Source organism: Poecilia latipinna, unplaced genomic scaffold (assembly GCF_001443285.1).
Source record: "Poecilia latipinna isolate Pla-1442-1.1 unplaced genomic scaffold, P_latipinna-1.0 Scaffold161, whole genome shotgun sequence".
Lineage (NCBI taxonomy): Eukaryota > Metazoa > Chordata > Actinopteri > Cyprinodontiformes > Poeciliidae > Poecilia > Poecilia latipinna.
Window position 1 is genome coordinate 423,848 of NW_015112777.1, and position 23,416 is coordinate 447,263.

General features: G+C 39.8%; 1 protein-coding gene across 11 annotated transcripts; it reads right to left on the reverse strand.

Moving 5' to 3' along the window:
• Window positions 1-480: 480 nt before the first annotated feature.
• map7b (microtubule-associated protein 7b) lies at window positions 481-22,924 on the reverse strand. 11 transcript variants are annotated; one of them, XM_015029747.1, is made up of 20 exons: window positions 22,810-22,924; window positions 11,246-11,392; window positions 11,048-11,125; window positions 10,427-10,590; window positions 9,580-9,697; window positions 9,213-9,314; window positions 8,800-8,910; window positions 7,918-8,013; window positions 5,739-5,858; window positions 4,229-4,401; window positions 3,521-3,660; window positions 3,168-3,415; window positions 2,940-3,090; window positions 2,685-2,853; window positions 2,191-2,295; window positions 2,053-2,103; window positions 1,947-1,971; window positions 1,735-1,852; window positions 1,445-1,632; window positions 481-974 (listed from the first exon to the last, which is right to left on the reverse strand). In XM_015029747.1, exons 1-20 carry the CDS (start codon window positions 22,853-22,855, stop codon window positions 964-966), a joined length of 2,361 nt encoding a protein of 786 aa, XP_014885233.1. In that variant the 5' UTR covers window positions 22,856-22,924; the 3' UTR covers window positions 481-963. The 11 variants fall into 11 exon arrangements, with proteins under 11 accessions (XP_014885233.1, XP_014885230.1, XP_014885229.1 ...); XM_015029744.1 differs by lacking the exon at window positions 22,810-22,924 and adding an exon at window positions 18,167-19,094 and having other exon boundaries at window positions 3,210-3,415; XM_015029743.1 differs by lacking the exon at window positions 22,810-22,924 and adding an exon at window positions 18,167-19,089 and having other exon boundaries at window positions 4,229-4,377.
• Window positions 22,925-23,416: the final 492 nt, after the last annotated feature.

The following is a 23,416-nucleotide window of genomic DNA, read 5'->3' on the forward strand; positions in this document are numbered from 1 at the left end:
AATTCAGCTTCTAACACAGCCCAGCTAAAGAAAAAGTAAAACTCTTCCAGTACTTCCAGTACTCTGGGGCAAGTTGTAGGACACAGCTTTCACTGAGTTTTAACTACAAAATGGCTTCAACCCAAAGCAAATTTCTGAAGAGAAAAACAAAAAAAGGACGCAGGCAACCAGAAGAATCACATTTTATCTGTACATCAATTAAATAAAGCTAAACGGAAATCAGAAGTTTATGCCCTATGTCTCTGTTGCCTGATAAAAACAGAATCTTCTTTTAATAATTACTGAAACTAAAGTTTGTAATACTCAATCACCCTGGTCTCAATCTTACAACCTCTAGTTTTAAACACTGTAGACAGAATACATTGCATTACTTGACATTTCCAGGTAGCCTCTATATAACTTAGTGCCTTCATACCACCTCTTCAGTACCGATTCAACCGAAAATGCCGAAACTACACGAAAACTGCATCAGAGCCTTTCTTTTCCTTTCGCATTGCAGACGCTGAAAATTAGATTAAAGAACATCTACAGCAAAAATGCTTCAAGTATCACGGTTGGAGAATGAAAAGGTAATCTCAGTTTACAAAATTAATAAATTTTTCTTCACTCAATCTCAGGAGTTGAAGTTGTCTTGTGATTTTGGGGCGTCGGAGAACTGGGCGGGAACAAGAAGATAAGACCGAATGTCACCGAGAAAATGAACTCTGCCTGAGTTTCCTAAAGGAAAAGACACTTCTCTTGGAAAGGTTGTCTGTTTTTTTTTGTTTGTTTGTTTGGAGTTCTTTGGAGACACCGGTTTCGGGACATGGCAATGGCGTTTTCAGCCACAGGAGAAAGAGAATATAAATATGGTGCTGCTAATCTCTCCTTTGGTTCAGTCTTCAGAGCTCCATGGTTCTCTGCCTCTTTCCGAGTGCTTCTCCCGTCTCCATGGCTGTGGAGTCGTCACGCTCCAAAGCGGCTTCAGGCTACATCTGAATTTCAAAAAAGAAAAGGCAAAGTAATAAGAGCAAATAAATAAATGCAATACAACTCACTGACCTAAACATATGAAGGAATAAAGTACTTTTTTTTTTTTTTTTGAAGGAACGAGTGTTTCCTGTACACACACATCTACAATTGAACAGTCCTGTACAATATATTTGCAGTGCAATTTTGTCATCTGTTTCTTGCAGAAGTTATCTTGAGTATTAATACTTTTATGCACTTTGTACCAGACAACATGATCCAATACCACCTACAGTTATACTAGATGAGTGCAACATTTGTGTAGGAAAACGGCGTAAAAACTGGTGTAATTTTTGTCGAACACGTCTGCTAGGAATTATCCACAAACACCAACATTCACATATTTCTTTTGTGAGCCTGAGTGTACAAATAACATGACACATATCCAATTGTAGGTATAATAAGACAATAGATAAGCGAAATAAGTCCTACTGACCTGGTCCCTGCTGGGCTGATAGATCTTCAACTGCACTCAGAGGCTTTAGAAGACCGTTCTCCATGAAGGCTACGACAGAAACTTTACTCTCCTCTTCCTCCGTCTCCTGCTGCTCCTCCTCTCCTTCAGGAGGAGACAACCTGGAATGTGAAGGCAGCGGGATCACCTCTTCGAACGCCCCGTTCTCCCTGTCAAAAACGGAGTGGGAGTAAAAAAAAAAAACCCAACAAAAAAAACGGAATAAACAGGATAGAAACTGTGCGGTGTAATTTGTTTGCGCTGTACACCACCTCTGGTCAGGATGGCTCAGAGGAGTGGTGCTGGGATGTGGGCTGAGGTCAGGTTGGTGACTGTTGCTGTTTGTCTGAGGCACGGTGGCTGCAGGTGCTGCAGGAGAACCAGGGCTCACTGACGGAACAAGAACAGTAACTATCAGTGGCATCCTTCACTGGAACAACAGAGGAGAGGTGTTTTTGGGAGGAGAGAGGTGTGTTCATGTTACCTGCGCCGTCTCCGGTCCTGACTTTCTGGAGATGAGGGAAATGAGAATAAACATTTTGAAAGTGTGTTAGGCGTGTTTTCGGTTTTTAACCAATATGGGCTTTTACCTTATCTGATGTGTCTGAGCGTCTGGTTCTCTTCATGATTTCCTCGAGACGCTGCAGAAGGTAAAGACGGGAGAACGTTTAATTTAAAAACAGAGAGGATTTTTGGATGGGTTATTTATTAATGTTTAAGGACGTCACCTTTTTTCTCTCCAATCGTTCTGCTTCTTCCTTCTGAAAGTGCTTCTCCCTCTCCTGCCTCAGTCGCTCTGCCTCCTCCCTCAATCGAGACTCCTCCTCCTCTTTCTAATCCAAACACAGAGACGAGCACTGAGACAGAGCTCAGCTAAATTCGGCACCAACATGTAAATCTCACTGAATCAGAATAGAAAAAAAAATACTCAGATGATGATACTATTGAAGATTAAAGCTATTCTCTCCTCACTTGTGTCTTTTTTATTTTTGCTTACAATTGTGACATTTAATGTTTTAGGAAAAATTCCGGTTTCCCAATTACTATCTAGGTCATGACATGACATTTCTGCTTAAAATATATTAATATATTCTTAATTGATTATAAGAAATATATATATATATATATATTTTATAAACTAAATGTTGTGTTTTTATACATATAAAAGTACTTATAATCATGGAACCAAACCAAAAAAAAAAAGGTTGCCGTGTCCTATGACCTGTTTCTGGAGTCTCTCTGCCTCTTCTCTCTCCCTCTGAAGCCTCTCCTCCTCAGCTTTTCTCTCCTCCTCCTCCTGCCTTCTCCTCTCCTCTGCCAGACGCTGGGCCTCCTCTTCTCTCTTCGCTCGCTCTTCCGCTTTACGGCGGGCCATCTCCTCCTTTGCTAATCTGAGCGGAGAGAAACAAATGACGTTGATGCAAGTCAACCTGCAGCGTTGGCGACACCGCTAGATGTCCTCAGAGGGCCTCCGTACCTCGCCTGCTCCTCTCGTTGCCTCCGCTCCTCCTCCTCTCTCTCCCTCTGCTCCCGGGCCAGCCGCCGTTTTTCGGCCAGGATCCGACTGGCCTCCTCTGGATCTGTGGTGCCAGCTGAAGGTTTCTGAGTTGGAGGACTGCTTGTAGTTTCTGGAAGACATCATAAAAGAATCGTTGAAGAAATTCGTCCTTCCAGCATGATTTACTTTTGTGTCGTTATGACCGACCGTTGACTTCAGCTGGTGCCTCACTCGGGGGATTGTTCTCACCCAGTGGCTGAGGTCTGGGTTGAGGAGGACTGAAAATCTTCCCTTCTTCCTCTTCTTCTCCTTCTTCCTTCGGAGCTGCTGTTGGCGTTGAGGGTTGGGAGTGCTCAGGTGTGACCCTGACAGGACGAAGGTTTCCGGGATCATCTGAAACGGGAGATTTAAGCAGCTTGGGAGTTGGGGGACGTCCCAGCGTCTTCTGTGGAGGTCTGTGAGCAAACGAGAATAAAAATGTTATATTAGAAGGTAAGGTCAAAACAAGAACTTTTTTCAAGCTTCATATTCGTTTTGGAGAGAACAATAGATTCATCTACCTGCCAGCAGAGGGTGGTGTTGCTTTGTTGGACTTTTTGCCTGAAGAAATGGAGGACTTATTGGGAGGTAACGTCAGAACAGGAGCCAGTGGAAGGGACAGGTTGCTCCAAGACTTCCTGACGCTGTCACGGTCCTTATGCTTACATGGATTTTTAAAGATGCAATGATAAAAAAAAAATATTAATACACATTTCTTCGTTTGCTTTTTGTTCCCTCACCATCTAAGCAAATTGGTACCATCCCATGCTGTCATCCTTATACAGCATGAAATAAAAAAATTGGCGTGGTTACATACCAAATGAAAACGTGACAAACATTGTGAGTCAGAAGGAAATCACGCATGGTTTTCAAGTTTATAAAATTGAAGTCTGTGACATAGATATTTATTCAACCTCCTTAACTCTGATACCCTCAAATAAAATGGATCTATCCATCTAAATGGACAGGTGAGAAAAGGAAGAATTAAAGAAGCGTCCAAGAGGTCCGACACATCCCTGTGATGAAGCGAGATGGTGGCAGCATTATGCTGGCAAGATGCTTCTTTTTTTTTTTTCAGAAACCCAAACTGTACAAAGCAACCATCAAATAATTTATATCAAAACCTTCCCATGTGTTATGCCAGACCAGTCAAAACCCAGACCTGATTCCAGACTGAGACGCTGTGACCGTTTGAAAAACATTTGTGCTAGGAAATATTCCTTCCATACCTGCATAGTCCCTGTGGTCCTCCTCCGAGTGGCGGCGGAGGCCGGCGAAGCTTTCTCTCTGCTCAGGTTCCTGTCCTGGCTGCGACAGTGAGGGAGCACTTGGGCCTGCAGGGTCTTGAATGACACGGCGCCCATGGGGTGGCAGGAAACTGAGCGAGGACACACAGGCATGGCTACCGTGACGATGCACAAGGCAGGCGGGGAGGTTTGGAGTGTTTTGGAGCAGGTATGATTTGGAACAGCGTGGGAATTTGTGGGATGTCAGAAAAGATTTGGCAAAAAGGCGCATAAAAATAAAGTTCAGAAGGAAAGGTGGAAGTGTAAAGGAAGTTAGGTGAATGGTATGAATAAAGCCATGCATTTAGGGAGATCAAACAAAGGGTAACAGGAATGTAAAGGTGATGTTTTGGTAGTAAGAAAGCAGAAGAGAAAGAAGCTGTTAGTTGCTACAGATTAGTAGAAGCGCAACATATATATACAGACATTACCTAACAACAAGAAACACCCCGAGGAGGGAAACATATTTAGTTTATTATTCAATCAGGACAAGCTAGTCAGTATTACACTTAACACCCAACACCAAACAGAGGACATATGTACAAACTACAACATGAACAACAAGCTAAAGTGCCCAATGTGTCTAATGTCAGGCCAAAGAACAAAGTGACAACTAGACGGAATGAACTTTGTTTAAGCCTACAGGTGAATGTAGGTGAAGGCTTTAGCCCGTTACCTCCCAACATATTTTCCTTAGTACCTCCTTTCTTAGGAAAACAAGGAACTTTACCACATGCATATGGAGAACCCAGAGCACGTAGTAGTTATATGTGTACTCTTATGAATGCACCTTTCTAATTGATCTCGCGATTGGATATATTTATTTCCTATTAAAGTTGGTACAATGCACTTGCATAAATTTGTAAAAAAGAAAAAAAAAAAACAACATAATTGGCAATGTAAGATGAAAACTACCCACAAATGTTTAATAATTCTTTATGAAATTTGTAGTTTTCAACATGAAAACAAACAAAAAAAACACTTGCATATTAAAAATAATATACGATTATTGTATAAAAGACAATGCAAAGTTGTACAAAGTTCACACAGTAACCTTGCAAACGTTTTGCTACGGAGACAGGAGGAGCAGCCAGCCCTGTCGATGGGTAAATACTTCCTAAACAGTTTAGATACCAGGATCTTGCGGTCTGCTTCAGTGCGTGTGTTTGTTTACGTGTGTGTGTGTGTGTGTGTGTGTGTGTGTGTGGAGCGAACAACAGAGCCCCTCGGCTGCCCTGATACAGGCTGGCAAAGGCAGTTTGGGACAGTGTAATGCTTTAAGTCCACTCAAATCTTATTAACATTGAAAACCCTCGAGGTCAAGACACTCTGTTGAAATATTATTACTTTATTTCTACTGTACAGGTGAAGATTTATGAGTGATTGCAGAAAGTCTGTCATCAAATTTAGGATAACCAAGAATGAAAGAAGCGTGGACGGGGCTGTGTGTTACCTGACTGCTCTCCAGACAAGCTCATGGCGCTGCGGCTCCGGGCCAGGTATGAGTGTGTTGGCTGCTGTAGACGGTTCACCATGCTGCTCTCCCATGGCGTCAGCGGAAGTCGGCGGAGTCCTGAACACAGACGCATGCAACACCTGAGCTTTGATAACAGCTAAAACTATTACCTACCCACTTATCAGCCCAAGCAGTCAGTCAAAGCAGATTATAAACCATCCGCAGGCCCAGCACAACTTCTCTTTGCTTATCCAAAGTGAAAGGTGAACAGAAGTCAAGTGGACACCCCATTGCATGCGCTAAACTGGTAAGTATCAGAGGAAGCAAACACCTTGAAGTGAACTGCACACAAAAGGCAAGATGCAGGTAGGAGAGCAATAGCAGAAGGCTGCAGCATAAAAAAAATATCACAATGCAGCATCAGATTACAAAACCAGACTTCCCAGGATTTTATACAAGCAGTTTAAATATCTGACCATAACTCCCCCAGTTGCTCACTGGGAACACACATATAAATAATGTTCATTTTAATCTGTTTACCCACATTAACACAACATCAGGCAAAGCATGCAGTGCGGCAGGGCTGGGTTATTGGAGCTTTTTCAATGCTCTGAAAAAGTACTTTCACCCCAGAGTTCTTTTGTTTTTCCTTGTTTTGGCACACTTCAATAGATCAAGCACATTTCAACGTCAGATAAAGATAACCTGAGTAAAGGCAAACATCAGTTTTTGGAACATGATTTCATTTATTAAGGAAAAAATAAGACAAATTTCAATTTGTACTCGGAGTGAACACCTGAAGAGAACTCAAATTTTAAGGAAAAAAAAATCTATACAAACCAACCTGCCCCTGTGTGAAAAAGAAATTGGCCGCTATAATGTCTCTGCCCACCTTGGAGGCAAAAACTGTCATTGAGTGTTGGTAATAAGTGGAGAAATTTTGAGCCACTGTTTGCAGAATTGTAAAAACCTGTTTGACATTTCACCACAGCGTCTCAACAGGATTAAATCTGAAGTGTATCCAAGCCCCTTCAAAATCTTAACACTGGACTTGCTGATGTGCTCCCGATTACCATCTTGTTCCATCAACCCATGGACTATTTGCCCAAAACGTTCTTTGGGAAGTTAATTTTGTGAACTTTGAGTTATTTGGACATTCTCCGAAGGCTCTACTTTTGCCTAATTTCTTTCTTCTTAGGAAATCATAGTCACTTTCTCAAACTGAACAAAGATGGGCTTGCAGATGTTTTAATTTCTTTTATGACCTCCAAGATAAGACGATGATGTGCTCTTGGAACAATCTTGGTAGTCCGGACACCTCTTGGCTTTTACTATTATTCCCTTGTTAGACTGATAGATATAAAGGTATATCAATCTTTAAATTTATTTAGATTGGGGCATAACGTCACTTAGATCTTATTAACTTGTTGGATATTTAAATTATTTCTTGACTCTATGTGTCAGGCAGGTTGGTTTAGATAACTTTTGTCCTTAATAAATGAATTACCACATAAAAAAACTGCTTTTTATATTTGCTCAGTTTATCTTTGATTGACATTAAAATGTCTTGGCCATATGAAATATGCAAAAAAGAAGTGATGTAATGGGGCAAATACTTTTCACAAGTATGCAAGTAAAAGATACCAATAAGCTGAAAACTGAAGGGATGAATGCTCAACGAATGGTACTGTTAAACAATTTATAGCATATGTATAATTTTTAATTCTGCCTAATTATTGTTTTTTTTTTTTTTTGGTATAGCAATTGAGGTATTGAAGAAGGTTTTAAATTGAATTAACCGGTAAACAAACTTGATAATATAGAACATGGCATTTTTTAGTTTTTTTTTTTGCCATGATGCATATATAGCATTCCCATAAAAAAAAAGAAAAAAAAAAAAACAGGATTATCCTACAAAGGATTATAGAAAGGGGTTACGTTGGAGCCCAATCCTAGTGATTAAATACTCAAGTGGAAGCATGTGCTCATTCATAACACAGTGAACTGTTGTGAGTTGTAATTTAAGAATAAGCTGCAATCAGAATGCAGACGTCCATCGTTTAATTTTAAAGGAACCATCCTTTTTTTTTTTTACTTTCATTTGCAGTTTTCAGCCCATGATCTTTTCTGCTCTGTGCATCATAACATAAGAAGTCAAAAGCGCCCTAGATGAAACCTGTGTTTTTGTGCTGCGTGGTCTTCCCCTGATGTAGGCGGGGTTTGGACTGAGCTTTGCTTATTACAGGGGTGGAAGCTGTTCTCATCTGTAAGCCTGTCAGCAACATATAAACATCAGAGGATACATGATGTTTTAAACTGTGCACGAGAAAAGATACTTCAAAAACAATAAACAGTTTAAGAAACCCCACCAAGAGTTAGACAACACGATCAATATTCCCCAACCTGTCCAATAAGTATGATGCTACTGTAAACCACTATCTGAGGCACGTACGGTATATCTGGGAAAACAAATACATTTTTTACATGTTTTTGTCTTTCATCCGCACAAAACTCCGCCTAATACCACTAAAAAAAGTTATTTATAAATGTGCCAACCAAAGAGAAGATTTGAGAAAAATCTGTGTTTGTGTGTTTACATAGAAAAACTGGGCTGCGACAAATAATGCACAAACTATTTCTACATACTTGCTTCGACACAATTCCCAATAGACATCGTCTTGTGTTTTAACTTACAATATGTGTACAACATTATTTTTGAAAACAATGTGGAAGAGATATTTATTTTTTTATAAAGATCTATCTGTGTGTGTACATGGCCTGACATAAATGAAGATATATATATAAAAAAAAAAAAAAAGAAAAAAAAGAAAAAAAACGTTGTGCTAAATGAATCTACGCTAACTGGGACAAAGTAACACTCAATAAATTCCAATTCTCATAATTTCTGTAGACTAACAGCAAGTCAAATATTCTTATTAACCTTTACAACAAAGATTTAGCACAATCCAACTCTCAGCTAAAAGTCTTGTGGAACAATCCCATATAAAGGATACAAAAATATAAGGAAGTGACATGTGCATGTCATGACTTTCATTACCTCTGTCAGGCGAGTTCAGCAGTGTGGCAGACGAGGAGGAGAGGCGCTTGGTAATGATGGGATCCGTGTGTTTGGATAAATTCACGGTGGACACCGACCTTCTGTCAGCATCTACAGTCAAAATGAGAAAAATAAATTAATGACAGCAAACAAAAGGAAGTGAGATCTGACCCAGCAGACTTTAAGTTTCTATGCATTCATTAATTTAGGTTAGAACTGGAAAACTACCAACTCCTAAAAAAAATAAATTAATTAGTGCTAAATGGAAATGTTGCGTCTTTGCAATACGACTTTGGTTAACGTGGTGCGCTGCTAACCAAATACTAACGATGCTGCCCACATAGGTCTACATGTGTACTACTGCTAGTGCTCTAAAACTAGCCAGCCAACTGATACAGAGCTATAATATTCACAGTGGGACGTCAATCCGTATCTGCGGTAGAAACTGAAAGCACTTTGCATGTGCTCCAGTCCAGCAAGGTCGAGTGGACAGAGGAAAGCAGACTCCACAAAACCTGAGCCGAGAAAGAGCAAAGACGAGATAGAGGAGGGAATGAGTCAGACAGAAGTTGAACATGAGGATGAAAGAGAGAAAGACAGGGAAGGCAGAGAAGGGTGTGAGTAAGCAGTAACAACAGAAGGCAGCGAACCTGAAAAGTGCAAAAATAAACATGGCAGAACAATTCTGACAAGCTGAGGCGGCTGGAAAAGTTTGTGATTTCTGTGGCGAACTCGATGTGTTAGTACAGGGCCTTTGCGGGTATGAATGTGTTTCAGTACCAGCTGGTATGCTTGGAGTGTTGGTGTGCAGCGCTCCTCCCCAGGACCAGCGGTTTTGCTTTGGTCTGGTTTTCTGGCTCCGCTCCAGCGTGCGGCGTATCACTGCCTCATGACGCACCTTCAGTCAGAAAAACAAAAGAGAAATTCCTCAATGTGGCAACTTCTTAGGCTTTGAACAAGCTCAATATAATCTCTTCAGTCTCTGTGCTAATAATAATAGTGAAGAAAGTGTTTTCGTACACTAGTTTTACGGCTGCGTGAGATATGCCAAATAAATTAGAAGACAAATCATCCAAATCACTTCACTTACAGATAAAATTTAGTGTAAATGAACCAGGGTGAGTGTGAGTAATAAAAGCCCCCGTGAAAAGCGTTACAGTTTAAATTTCAGCTTCCACGTGTATGTGAAGCATTGTTGAAACATAAAAAAAACTTGAAGCCAAGTCTATACATTTGAAACCAGAAGATTAAATACACCAAATAAAAGATACAAACGTATTCTTTCTCATAATTGTCTTGATTTTAGGTTAGTTAGAATAGCCAAAATTATTTATATTTGCTAAATGCCAGAAAACTTAGCCGGGACAATTTTTAGAGATTTTTTTTCTAACTATATTTGAATTCCCCACTATAATACAAGCAAGTATACACAATTAATTGATGAACGTATATCATTTGTTGAATTTGTTTTATCCAAACAGATCGGATGTGATGTCAAAAAATATTCATAACATTGCAGTTTTGTATAACTTATGAGCAATCCGTAATGGTTGCCACTCATATTTATCTTTTATTAACTCTCAGATGAGGCTCGTCAAGCATAAAAAAACCCCAAATGGATGTATACCCGGTCCTCCTCTTGTTTTTGCCTTCGCTTCTCCTCCACAGCGGCCCGTCTTTTCTCCTCTTTGATCCGCTGCTCTTCCAGTTTTTTCTTCCTCTCCTCCAACTGTTTCTCATAGTGCTGCCTCGCTCTCTCCTCGCGCGCCTGCCACTGGGCCTCCTTGGCAGCTGCATGCACGTACGCACAGACAAGTTGGAATTTGACTCGCATAATTAAATTCAGACACATACACACGCACACACACATCAACAAGGAGAAGGGTCAACGGCACTTCCCGTGAGAATGCTGTAAACTTCCAGCACAAAGTAAATCCCTATATGAAGTCAGATCTTTGACTTATGTAAAACATGATCAGCATGTGTAACAAACAGCTTTTGACTTTTCAGCCTTCCTAAGACCTGCCTGATTTACTGGCGTATTATGTAAGGTAGAATCCATGGCAACTGGATGCCTGGGTTCACCCTGGATTTTATGTAACTTCCAGGGAAACAGACACTTCACAGCTGCCAACCAAGTTCAGCCGCAAAATGTCAGGAGAGAATAAAGGAACAGCCACAGATTCGCTTTAAAACATCAATTTTCCTCTGAATGACTTTCAAACACATGAAGATAAAGGGTGCTCACCATTCTGTTTTTCCCGCTCCTCCCTGCGCTCACGGGCCAGCCTGTGTCTCTCATCAATCTTGTTAAAGAGCAACGAGTCTGCAGCACAGTTTACTAGTACTATTAGCAAGTCTTCCATTTAGAAGGGTAAAAACAAACAAACAGGAGAAACTGGCAGGTTGTTTTTTCAGTAAAATACATTTATTCTAAATGAGTTACCTGTTTTGGTAGCAGCATAAGTACTTGTGTTTTTGCTGGTGGTCCGATTAGGAATGGGAGGGGGTATAGGTGTCCCAGTGGGGGAGTAGGTCTGCCCAGAGGCTGAAGACCCTCGACCATCCTCAGACCTGTACTGGGAGTAAGATGCTGAGAAGAAAAACAGATTGGTATCAAACACTGAGCAAAGAGACTGAAATGGAAAGAAAAAAAAAACAATAACAAAAAAAAAACTATGATACATCGGAGCCATGAAAACATTAAGTCACAAGTGGAGATTAATTGGTCCAAGATGGAAAAATGAAAAATCACCCTCAGCCATAAAAGTTTTACCTCCGAATTACAGTCGGCATTATTCCCACAAGATGATGTTTTTCATCAGACCCTCAATTTGAGATTCATTACAACAATACCTGCATCCCTGCAGTGTGTAGGTACGGAAGTGATTTAATTAGATTTCAATAGTGTTTTAACCTTTGAAAGGACCAGAATGACGGGATTTTCCGGTTCATCACTCTATTTAGTTAGGAATGAGTGTTTCCCATGTAATGATTCTCACTAAGCATACTTGAGAAAAACATCGAAATATCTGATCTAAAGTTTCAACTTAAAAATGATCTACTCTTTACACAGCTGTTAAATTAATTAAATTGTTAAAAAAAACATAGATTTTCTCTAAATAATGTTTTACTCTACAAAATATTTAAAACCATACCATATTAACTTTCATAACTCCCGGAGCTTTCTTTTTACTGTGCCTAGTAGTAGTATAATTATTTACGCGTCAGAAGTCAAAGCTCATTTCAGTGATTTTACTATCATGGTAGTAAATTTGTCCAAATGCAACTGCTTAACTAATCATTAATAGGAATTATTGACAGTCTTTATTATTGACAATGAGTTGTGAATTATCATAGTACAATGGTGGAGACTTGCATGTCATAATCCTGAATACCAAGGTCAAAAATCTCAATAAAATATCTGTACTTAGCTTTTCTTGGACAATTTCTCATTCTCACTGAGGTTTGACTTACCAATTTAAATTGTTAATGTATATCACAGAATTTAAAAAAAAAAACCCTTCATGTTCATTATGAGATGTGCATACTTTTGAAACCAAAATAAAGAGAAAGAAAGGTCCTGCATTCAAATTCCCATGTGGGGTCTTTCTGCATGGAGTTTACATGAGTGCATGCAAACTCCATGCAGGCTGCATTCTGATACACTTAAGCCATACCGTAGCTGCATTTATAGTGCAAAGGTCCAAACAAAAAAAGAGATGTGTTTATATGTCTGGAACATGCTTGCAGCAATAAATCTAAGATTTGTAAGAACAAGCACCTCTTATGAGCTGTGTGAATAAAAACGGACTAAGAGTGTGCCTGTAGTTTCTGTTACATGGTTGCCTCTACTAATAGGAAAAAAATTAAAAAAAATATTCAATATCACATTTTTTTTTTTGTTATCGCCAACATTAACGTCTCATAGAGCTGAGTTATTGATCATTGGTTCTATTGCCTCCAGGGTGACTCAGCTCTTAATTTTAGCCATTTGGAAACAAAGCTTTATTTAAGATGTGATGGAAAAGAACTAAAATAAACCCTTTGAGTTGAAATATTAGTGCCACTAGTAAGTCAAGAAGACAAAAACAGGGTTATGTACAAATATAACTAGAATAATAAAACAGAAATTTGTGTGGAAGAGGTAAATATCACAATTCATTCAATTCCTCCAAGCCCAACTAAAATGATACACTTCAACACTCATGTGGTCTTCCTATCTTTTCAGCAACACCACAGCATGTCTAGTAATTACCCACAACAAGGCAAAAGAGGAGCAAAGTACAGATTTCATATCTGACTCCACCGGTGTCTAAGGTTAGACAAAGTGTCTATTTAAAACTCCCGATTCTCAATTTCTTGTGTACTTTCATTCATGCGTCTGACATCGCCGACTCCACCCACAGCAGGCTTAACAGTTTTACACGAACTTACAAAAAGAGTCGAGAAAAGACATCAGGTCATAGTTGACTGGGTATTGTGTGACACCGTGTATGGGGCAGCTGCAGAGGTGTGTACACAAGCATTCACAGGTCTGCATTGCCTCAGGTAGATGTGGTCATAATGACTATTGTTACAACAAGAAAGGCAGCACCGGGACTTTGTTCGCGCCTGAAAATCCATTTCCTCATATAAAAGATCGGCTCAAAAAGGAAAGGATCATTTCCCGCATCTCAATATTTAACTTGATATTTGTCTAGAAACTCATTATGAGCTTGGCATGACATTAGAGGAAAAAAAAATGTGCAAGAGAATATATATTTGCGTTTCTGAGGTCAACATCAAGTAGGGGAAAGGGGGCAGCACGCCACCACAACTGGCAATTTGTTTTGATTCACAAAGCTTTGAATAAACCTCAGTGTGTTCAATGTCCCATTCAAATATGTTCCCTCATAGCCAACTTTGCCCACAACTCATCCAGGAAAGGTCAGAATCAGATGAGATAAAACCTGCTCATTTCATTTTAGAGTCTGGCCTAAAAGGCCTTCTCCTAGTGAGAAATTTATGAAATGAATATCTAGAGAGTTGAACAGGAATCCTTACAAGATGTCTAAAAACATATTTATTATATAGAGTAACTTAAGAGAGGGCAAAACATTAGTCTTGTCTGAACTAACTGATTGGGTCCTTTCTTATTGACAATGTCTAGTTTCCTTTTGAGGTCTGAGCTACCTATTCTGATGATAAAACATCAAATGGAAAAAATATGCTACAGGATCTTTGGTAGATGTCACAGATTTGAATGTAGCACAAATGAAGGCATTGCATTATCTCAAACGATCCGTCAAAGCATATATTTGAGATGTAGCAGCTGATTTCTGGGCACATAGTTCTGGCCTCTGACCGCCTGATTGGTGAATTCCTACTTACAGTATATCAAAGTGATTGGAAAACACCAACACCAAATATAGTGGAGTTTATGTGAATGGATTCACCAAGAAGTGAAAGCTTAAATAAACTGTATTTTCAGTGCAGCATGCAGAACAGGATGCTCAGTAGTGCGAGGTACTTTGTGCCCCACTTATCTTGGTACAGCCCCTTCTGCTGTTGTTAAAACAAATGTACAAAGCAGTGCGCATCCATCGCCCAAAAGAAAGCTACACAGAGGCTATCAAATATATATGTGAACAAGCACTTGCTCAAAACACGAGACTATGTTGAGGTAAATACATATTTAATGAGATACAAAAGTGTCTTCTTCATACTAACTCGGTGTAGGATTTTGATGTGACATCCTAGTCCCATTCATTCAGCTGTTATGCACCAACAGCACATATTTTAGCCAGCTGAAATAATTCACTGCACTAAATGTGCAAACATGATTTTGTCACCAACTGGTTAAAGTTTATAGACTGATTATGGAACAGAAAGAAAGTAAAGAGGAGATACAGAAATAATCATACATTGTGTCCCCACAATGTATTCCTGAGAAAATTTCATACTTTTACATACTTAAGTTCTTAATGCAATATTTATGTGAAAATACAAAATAAATTAAGTGAATTTACTGCAAAGTTAGGCTGTAAGCACAACGTCTGCATAACAAAAGATCAGATGGACAAATGGACATTTCATACATAGATAGAAACTAGAGTGTAGAAATGCTATTTTTTCTGTGCTCTAGTTTATTTTTCCATATGTTTTATATACTGCAGTGATTTGAGATTGTCATTGCAATATTAAGCAATATAATTTTCCTATTTATCCCCATAATATGAAGCAATATTATCCATTAAAATGAAAAATTTAAACATCAACCCAAACATTGCCTTACATTTCTGCTTCAAACATGAACGTTCACTTGGAGTTTATGAAAACCATGTAGTAAAAACCCAATAGCCTAAAAACGCTAGAATATTTCATGCCAGAGTAGCGACGGACACCTCATGCCAAATAAGTGATAATAATAACAAGTATAAAATCAAATTGTTGGTACAAACAGCATATTAAAAAAAAAAAAAAACAATCAGTTGCAATAACCTCTCCACTGATCCGATATACTTTCAGCGTAGCTGTGTCCTTCCTGTGCATCTCACAGGCATCCATCTGTTGCAGAGGTCACTGAATCAACAAACCTCCGATAGCCCAAAGTGCATTTGCTTGTGCACACTCGCCTGCTGTTTAACACCATCCGCAAACACATTAAACCTTCTATGTGGTGTAATTGAACCTGCTCACAGTAGAGGCTTCCTGTCACGCTGCTCTTAAGCTTCCAACATTTTTTATTTTAAAGATTCAACTATGTGGGTTAAGTAATAACTACGTTACAAAGCATAAATAGGGGGGGGCGGGGCTTCTCAGAAACTGGAAGATTGTGGTTTGTGTTTGAAGATGTTTAAACCGACAAATTAAGTGGTGAAAAGGACATTTTTGCTGTGCATCTCCAATTTTACTTTTGTTTTCTCGTGAAAATCAACTGTATTTATCGCCCTTCATATCTGTCCTTGGTTTCGGTGATAAAAATCAGCTGAAAATAACTAACATAGCACATGACTTTAGCCAGACAGCATTCAAGTACATATAGAAGATTGGTTCATAAAGAGTTCAACTTTTGGAGATAAAAGTTAGGGGTTTTTTTCCCTGCCAAAATATAATATTGTACAGAATATAAGTACAAAAATCTCCAGATGGTAATGAGATTTTTGTGAACTAAAAGCATAACGATGCAGTCAAAGTACCTTCTTTGACTTCTGACCATAATAAAACCCAATCTTATGCCCTCTCACTCCTCTTTCCCACAGTTCTTATCTTCACCTATTGATTGATCAAAATATAATAAAGTTTTATTTAATACAGATCGTCCAGTTGGCCAAAGCACAAGGTTTTACCTGAGTTGTTCATAATGTCAGATGTATTAATCCAAACGTGGGACCTCTGACCCTGCCTGGTCTGTCCACTTCAGCTAAATCAATCACAGGGTCGGCAGCAAGGTTACTACTTCCTGAAAGCATTCTTCCTGGCAGAATCTGAGCTCAACCACAAAGTCCACAGTCCAGGTAGAAACCAAAAGGAAAACTCCTCCATCCGGCTTTTTCTAAATTAGATTTAGAAAATGAGCGAGGTCAGTCAGTGTCACCGCTGCTGACACGCCAGTCCCCATCCTTTTGTCTGCGTGTGCATGTGTGTTTATGCCGTTTTGCATGAATATGTGTTACACAGAGTGAGATATAAGAGAGAGTGTGACAGTTTAATCTGCCCCTCCCTCCTCCTACGCTCGTTGTCTGTCTGTCTGCACTCCCTCCCCACCCCCAGTCTATCTGCATTCATCGCCAGTCAGATTAAATGGTCAGAGTTGGCGATTAATGCTCTGCCGTCCAGGCCAGGGGGTAACAGGCAGGCACAGTGTGCAGCTCCTTCCTTCCCTGCAGCCTGAGAGGATTAGCTGCTGCTAATGCTAAGCCAAACTGTAACCTCCAAACACCGGAGCGGCAAAGGGGGCAGGGTTGAGAGTATTCCTTTACAGCTCTGGACGAAAGGTGCAACAACAGTGCGTTTTATAATTTTGTGGTTCGAGCTGCATTGTCTTGCATACGTGGTTCAGCCTCAAACGTAAGAATGTCTGCTAGGCTCTCACAAACAGCAATATTTATGCAAAAACAAAAATCAAACTGAAAGTTTGCCATCTTGCTTTTGTCAAGACATTTCTCAGTAGCCACCTTATTATACTTTCAAATTCTCCACAAAGTTTGTGATTCGAGTTAAAGACAATATTACTTCATCTGATAATTTTCAGGGAAAATATTTGCAAAGCAACTTAAACAGTCAAAATAGAATGAATAAAAAAAAACATTCAGATGTTCCTTCCAGTTAAAACACACAGTACATATCAAAAAAATGTAAACCCTTTGTATTTTTACACATTTATGTCATTTTTCACCCTCAAACTGACGGTGCATTTTATTGGGAAGGCAAAGTCGTTCATAGTTGTAACGTGGAAAGACTTCTGCTGAGACTTTTCCCCATTTTAGTTGCAAAGCAGATCAGCTCAGTCAAAGGATGGAGTCAGTGAAAAATAAGCAAAAAGTTTTGCTGTACATCAAATTGGTAAGATCTAAAATTTGCCATTGTAGCTCTGGCTATAGATTGAGGGTCATCCTGATGGAGTGTGAACCACAGCGCCAGCTGCAGTCTCTAACAGGTTTTTCTTCCAATGTTGATGTGCATTTAGTTCTATTGTGCTATTTTAAAGAAAAGCCTGTTAGTCAGTGGTAATATCATGTTCTATTGTCAGTTATGGTATCTTCTGACCAGAAACAGGCAAAAGCTGCAATTCCAGTCTCTTCTTAAAGTATTACCAGAAATACTTAACTTTTGAAGACCTGCCAATTTAAGAGAAAGTCCCAGCACTGCATATTTCTTACTGCTGCGACTGCAGTCGTATGCTGGGGTGTTGACAGAACCTCTTTGCTTACAAACGCATTGCCATCACATACACGTGTGAAGCACACTGCACCTCCGCTCTCATCTCTGCTGTCCTTGTCTTGACCTAATCTTGCAGCCTCAGCTAATTTTCTTTCTTGCACAAACAAAAGTGTCCATCATCACAGTCCCTGCACACCAACGGTGTCTGCGAAGCCCATTCTAATCCAAACCCCATAAAGCAAAGTGCAGCAAGAGATTTTACTTTTGAGTATAAATATATAATGAGCCGTACAGTAAGAAGAAAAAAAAGAAGTCCGCAAATATTTTGTGCGTCACATTTTCAGAGCATCTGCAGCTCCGACTCTCTGGAGAATGCTCAAAGTTTCCTCAGTTCAATTATAAACTCTTTGTCCCAGAAAATGCCCTTAATTTAGATACATTAACGCACACTCAAACTTGCACGGTCACATTGGACACCCAGTCAGTCTACTTTCCTTCATACCTCGTTTCTTCTTCCTGCCTGCCTCCCTCCGTCTCTGTACCTCCTCTTCCTCAGTGATGGTAAAGAGCGGTTGAATCGTCAGCCGGCTGCCTCTCTTCCTCAGCTTCCACTTGTCTCTGGGTGATCCACTTCCTCCACCTCCTTTTGCTTTCCTATCCGGCATCGCCTGCCCTGTTGCAACTGCTCGAGCCCCCAGGCTAACTCACCCGAGCCCTGCCCATCCCACCCCACCCAAAGGAGATAGGGAACTGTTCCGGAGGACTTTGGAGGTCAGGGTCACCCCTAACAGCGCTCTTCTTCAGGAAGATGCAGGTATCTTACAGATAAATACCCATAGCCATGTTAAACGAGGTACTTTGAAGCTGAAAAGGTTTGCAGATGATACAAAAATAAAGTAATTTTGAGGACGGCCAAAGAAAGGAAAAAAAAAAAAAAAAAAAATGATGAGTCAAGAATAAACCCAGTGCAGTGCAGAAGAAGGAAAGGGATGCAGACAAATGCAGCAGCTCAGAGGACCAGCGAGCAGAGAGAGTGAGGATGAGGATGAGCTCTCTGGTGGTGTGGCTTAGAAAAGAAGACTTAATCCATGAGACTGGCTCCGCAGAGGTCTGTAAGAACCGCACAAGTGACTCCTGCACTCCTCAGGAGGATGCTGCATCTGCTGTCTCCACACACACACACCCCACCTCCCGTCTTTATAGTCCCCTAGATCTCATCTGCAAATCTGCCAGGAGAATTACATCACATAGCATTTCCTTCTACTGTACAAAGATATGCGCACACAGGGACGAGGAGGATGAAAAGAGGTTAGGAGAGTCGATAAAATATTCAGTGCAGCTCCAGTAGTGGAAGGTGAGCCGGTACAACGTAATGGGTTTCCCTGACAACAGCAGCACATGGACCAGTGACACAGTGCAAAAGTAGGAGTTTGACAGGTGGACGTCAGAGCAAAGAAGCACAGTTGTTGCTGGATGCAACCACTCCAAGTCAAATAATGCAGTACTGGAGCCATTGCTCTTGGAAGGAGTCCAGAGAGCACATGGTTTATGGCTCCACCCACCGCCTCCACTTAAAGAGAAATCATATTATTTTTATATGGGCCAATTTCTGGTAGCAAGTTATACTCGAATGATGCGTGTATATTCAACCTGTTCTTTTATGTTCCCAAAAAACTCAGCGTACCAACCGCTTCTGGCATATTCTCCCACACCCAGAAACAAACAAACAAACAAACAAACAAACAAACAAACAAATAAGCAAGCAAACATAAAAATTAAAAATAAATCAAAGATAGTTTTAAGAAGTACTAACTCTGGGTTCCCCAGTGTACATGTATTTTTTATTTCAGATTTTTATTCACTATTTAAAAAAAAAAACAAAAAAAAACATTGCTTTTCTTTCTACCTCACAATTATGGACTAGTTTGCTGCTACTCACATACAATCTTAATATACAAAACTAACATTTATAGCAATAACAAGGCAAAATGTTAAAAGTTTTAAGGACTGTGAATATACTTTATACATTTGTGAAGTCAAAATGCTTAATCAGTAGTTTGTCATTGGAGCTATTCATTTAATATCTCTATTAAAGGAAATTTTTCCAGTAATAATAATATAAAGGAATTCAGGCCAATAGTTGCAGCCTCATCTCCTCAGAGAGCATGTGCTGCACAAACACAATCATGGACGAGCAATCTGATCTTTGTCCCCACAGGACACAGCAGTGCTGTAAGCCTACACCTGACTTTAACGTGATAGGCTCTGCAACACGCCCTTCTCACTCATATTCAGTGTGGCAATAAGACACCAGTACAAATAGGATTTTTACATGAAAAAGGTAAGTGAAGTTCATAATTAAGTGTAGATGTATTGATACTGGGATATTAACACAAATTTACACCTAATATTCCTACAGTGAATATGTCATAAGTAGGCAACCAGAAACTGAAAGACAGGTAGGACTAAATGAAAGAAAGAGGAAAGCGGATTAACACAATGAAATAAGGGGACTGAAAAGGACAGAAGGGAGGAAGTGAGTTAGGACACAAAGAAGGAAGGGAAGAAGGAAGGGCTTGAATGAGTAAAATGAGGAGGACAAGGGTACAGAAAAACTTTGGCAAAGAGGAAAGGCAGCAAAGGAAGGAAAGAATGAAGCTACAGCACAAGTAAGATGGAATAAGACAAATGAAAAATGAAGGGAAGGATGGCTACAAAGACGGGGTAGGGCACAGAGAAGGACAACAAAATAAACATAAGATGAAAAAAAGAATATATTGAAGAAAGGAAAAGGAGCTGGGGCACAAGGCAGGTAGGCAAGGCACCAGGAAGGAAGGAAATAAGGAGGGACAAAGGGAAGTAGGTGTGAAAGGAAGAAAGGGAGGATGGAGAGATGCAAAGAGTGAAAACAAATATTTTCTCATGCACCATGTCCCTTTCCCATACGGAGGCTCTCGACCTCGACAGGCCGTCCCGATTTTAACTCCCATCCTCAATGCCTTTGCTGCATGTCTTTGCCCACTTCTCTCTGCCCCCTTCCTGTCTGATTACTGTCAAATAAAAGCCAATAGTACCCAAAAAATTATTCAAAGACAAGACAAAACAACAGAAATTAAATTCTATCTTGCAACTTTTAAATCCTCTCCAACACATCTGAATCAGTTGGCTGAATTTTCTCATCAGAACATCATTCAGGTTCACATGCAATCTTAATCATACTAATGGACGGAAATGAGGCCATTAACGTGACTCAGGTGTGCTGGAGAAAGGAAAGTGTAGTGGAGAAACTACACTTCACTGGCATTAGTGTGCAGACTTTTACAATTAAAACTAATCATGCTTAAGCCAACACTGAATGCCCATTCATAGCATCAGGGCGTAGGCTTCGGGGCCTGTATTCAGAGTAAAAACTTGTTGTTGCTGCAGTTCAGTGGGTATCGGGCAGTCTTAAGTTTTCACAGTACAATGATTGAGTAAAAATACCACAGTTGTATGGACTCGTCATATTTACAAATGCAACTAGTCCTAATCCAATTCATTTATTTTAAACCAGAGAACAAGTACATATCCCTCGTTCTGCTAAAGTAGAAAAAGCATGAATTATCATATTTTTTTATAATATGCACACCTTTTATTATTCTAATACTAGACAACAATCAAACAAGCAAGCTGCTCTTGGCTTTTTCAATTACTGCTTTAAAATAATGTCACCGTAGTTAGAGTGACTGGGGACATCTCCACAGCATGATGCTGCCACCTGCATGTTTGTGTTTGTTTCCATAGGATCACTATCAGGGTATCGGGGTCTTTGCAGCTAAAAATATTGAGACACTTTTTTTTTCTTGTATGCAAACACATATTATAGTGACCACAGTGTTGTGAGAAGTTTAGTAATCCAGGAATCATAAGTTTTTAAAACCTGTTATTCCTCGATACAGGACACAAGCACATGCCTACTTGATTGGACATTATTTGTAATAAAACAGCAAATCATTTTATTCACAAACCGATTAAAACTTTCTGTGAATAAAAGGTTAGGAGTACAAGTAACACCTATACTTTCATATAAACTTAAGATCATACTAGCAAGCATATAAACCGAAGAGCAAAATTTCTAAAAGAAAAGATAAGGCTCTGATTTATTACCCATTATTCGTTTTAACTTCTCATAAGTACAATTCATATTTTTGACTTGTTTATTTTTGTTGCCAAAATCCTGTACTAATAGCTAAAAATAGAAATTGACTGAAAGTGATTTACACTGTAAAACAAGACGCTAATCTTCATTTGTAAATCCCTCCCAACAGAAAACGTTCAGTCATCAGACGCCACACTACGGAAGACAAAACAATGACAAATTCCAGTCATGGAGTCACAGCAGGTTAGTACACTAACAATAAATTAAAAAGCACCTGCTCAATCCCTATTAGACTGGAGGGGTGTGGCTACATGTGGGGGGAAAAAGTTTCTCTTTTATTTTCTTTCAAGTAATAAGAGATAAACATTCAACAGAACTTCTATCCAAAATACTAAAATTCACTCACACAAGCAATTAGTTCTACTTCGATTAATCCTTTGCTGTAATCTATTAATAGATGCTAAAAGAAAAATAGTTACACCGGTCTAAGGAGCAATTTCATTTCATTTCTCAGACGGTGGTAAGTTTATCAATAAGCCAAATTTAAAGGAGTTTTTTTTTTTTTCTACACCAAGTCTCCATTATAACAAACCTCCGTTTATCCATTAATCCACCTGTCACACATCGAGGGAGGAAGCTCTGACGGAGACCAGCTGACAAAATGTCAGCAACAGGTGTTTGTCAGGAGGAGCTCACAATGTCGTTCAACGGCAAATACAAATGAACAACTAAAGAGGCTCGAGTGGTGTGAAGAAGAGCGGCTCGAGTTAAAAAGTCAAGCACAAATAAAGTAAAGCAACCGGTTGGGTGAGTTGGTTGACAGATAATCCCATTCCCGTGACCGACCGGTGGGGAACCCGAGTTTGTTTATAGTTTAGACCTTAAAACAACGACGGGGGAAAAACAACCGGAGGAGCTCAGGTGAGCTGAGCTGTGGCTCAGACGGAATGTCTGCAAGTTAAAAATTATTTATAGGAGTTAAGAGTCGCCGCGGCATTAGAGCTCACCTTGGGACTCCGGAGGAGAGGTGTCGCTGCCATCCTGCTCCGCCATTTCTCCTGACGTCAGCTGAGAGGGATCAGCAGCAGGAACCAGAGGGACCTGATCCCTGCACAGGGCTGCGGTGACTTGGGGCCCCTCCCACGGACAGGTATGGGCTCATCATCTCATCATTCCAACTCTACCCCACCAAGAAAAAAACTGCGCTACTTAAGAAATAATAAATACACATAAAATCCATTAGAATTGTGCTTTCTGCAGAGAGAGAGAGAGAGAGAGAAAAAAAAACATATTTGAAATGATTTATGTTATTATACGCTTTCTGACACTCGGATTGGTCAGACACGATTTACTTTGAATGAAGAAAAGTCTATGGGGTTTGCAGACATTTTTATAAGAGGAAGGACCAGGTGAAATAGTTCTGGATTAAACGCACAATGTGTAAGAGCGCCATCTGGTGACTAGTAGAAGTGATTTCGGAAAACAATTCGAATTTAACATGGGAAAACCATGTTAAATTTCATTTTGTTTCAGTTGTGATTCATACAGATGATGCCCAACAAACCACATTCACGGACTCAGAGGGCGAAAGCAGCCATGTTGTCAACACACCTT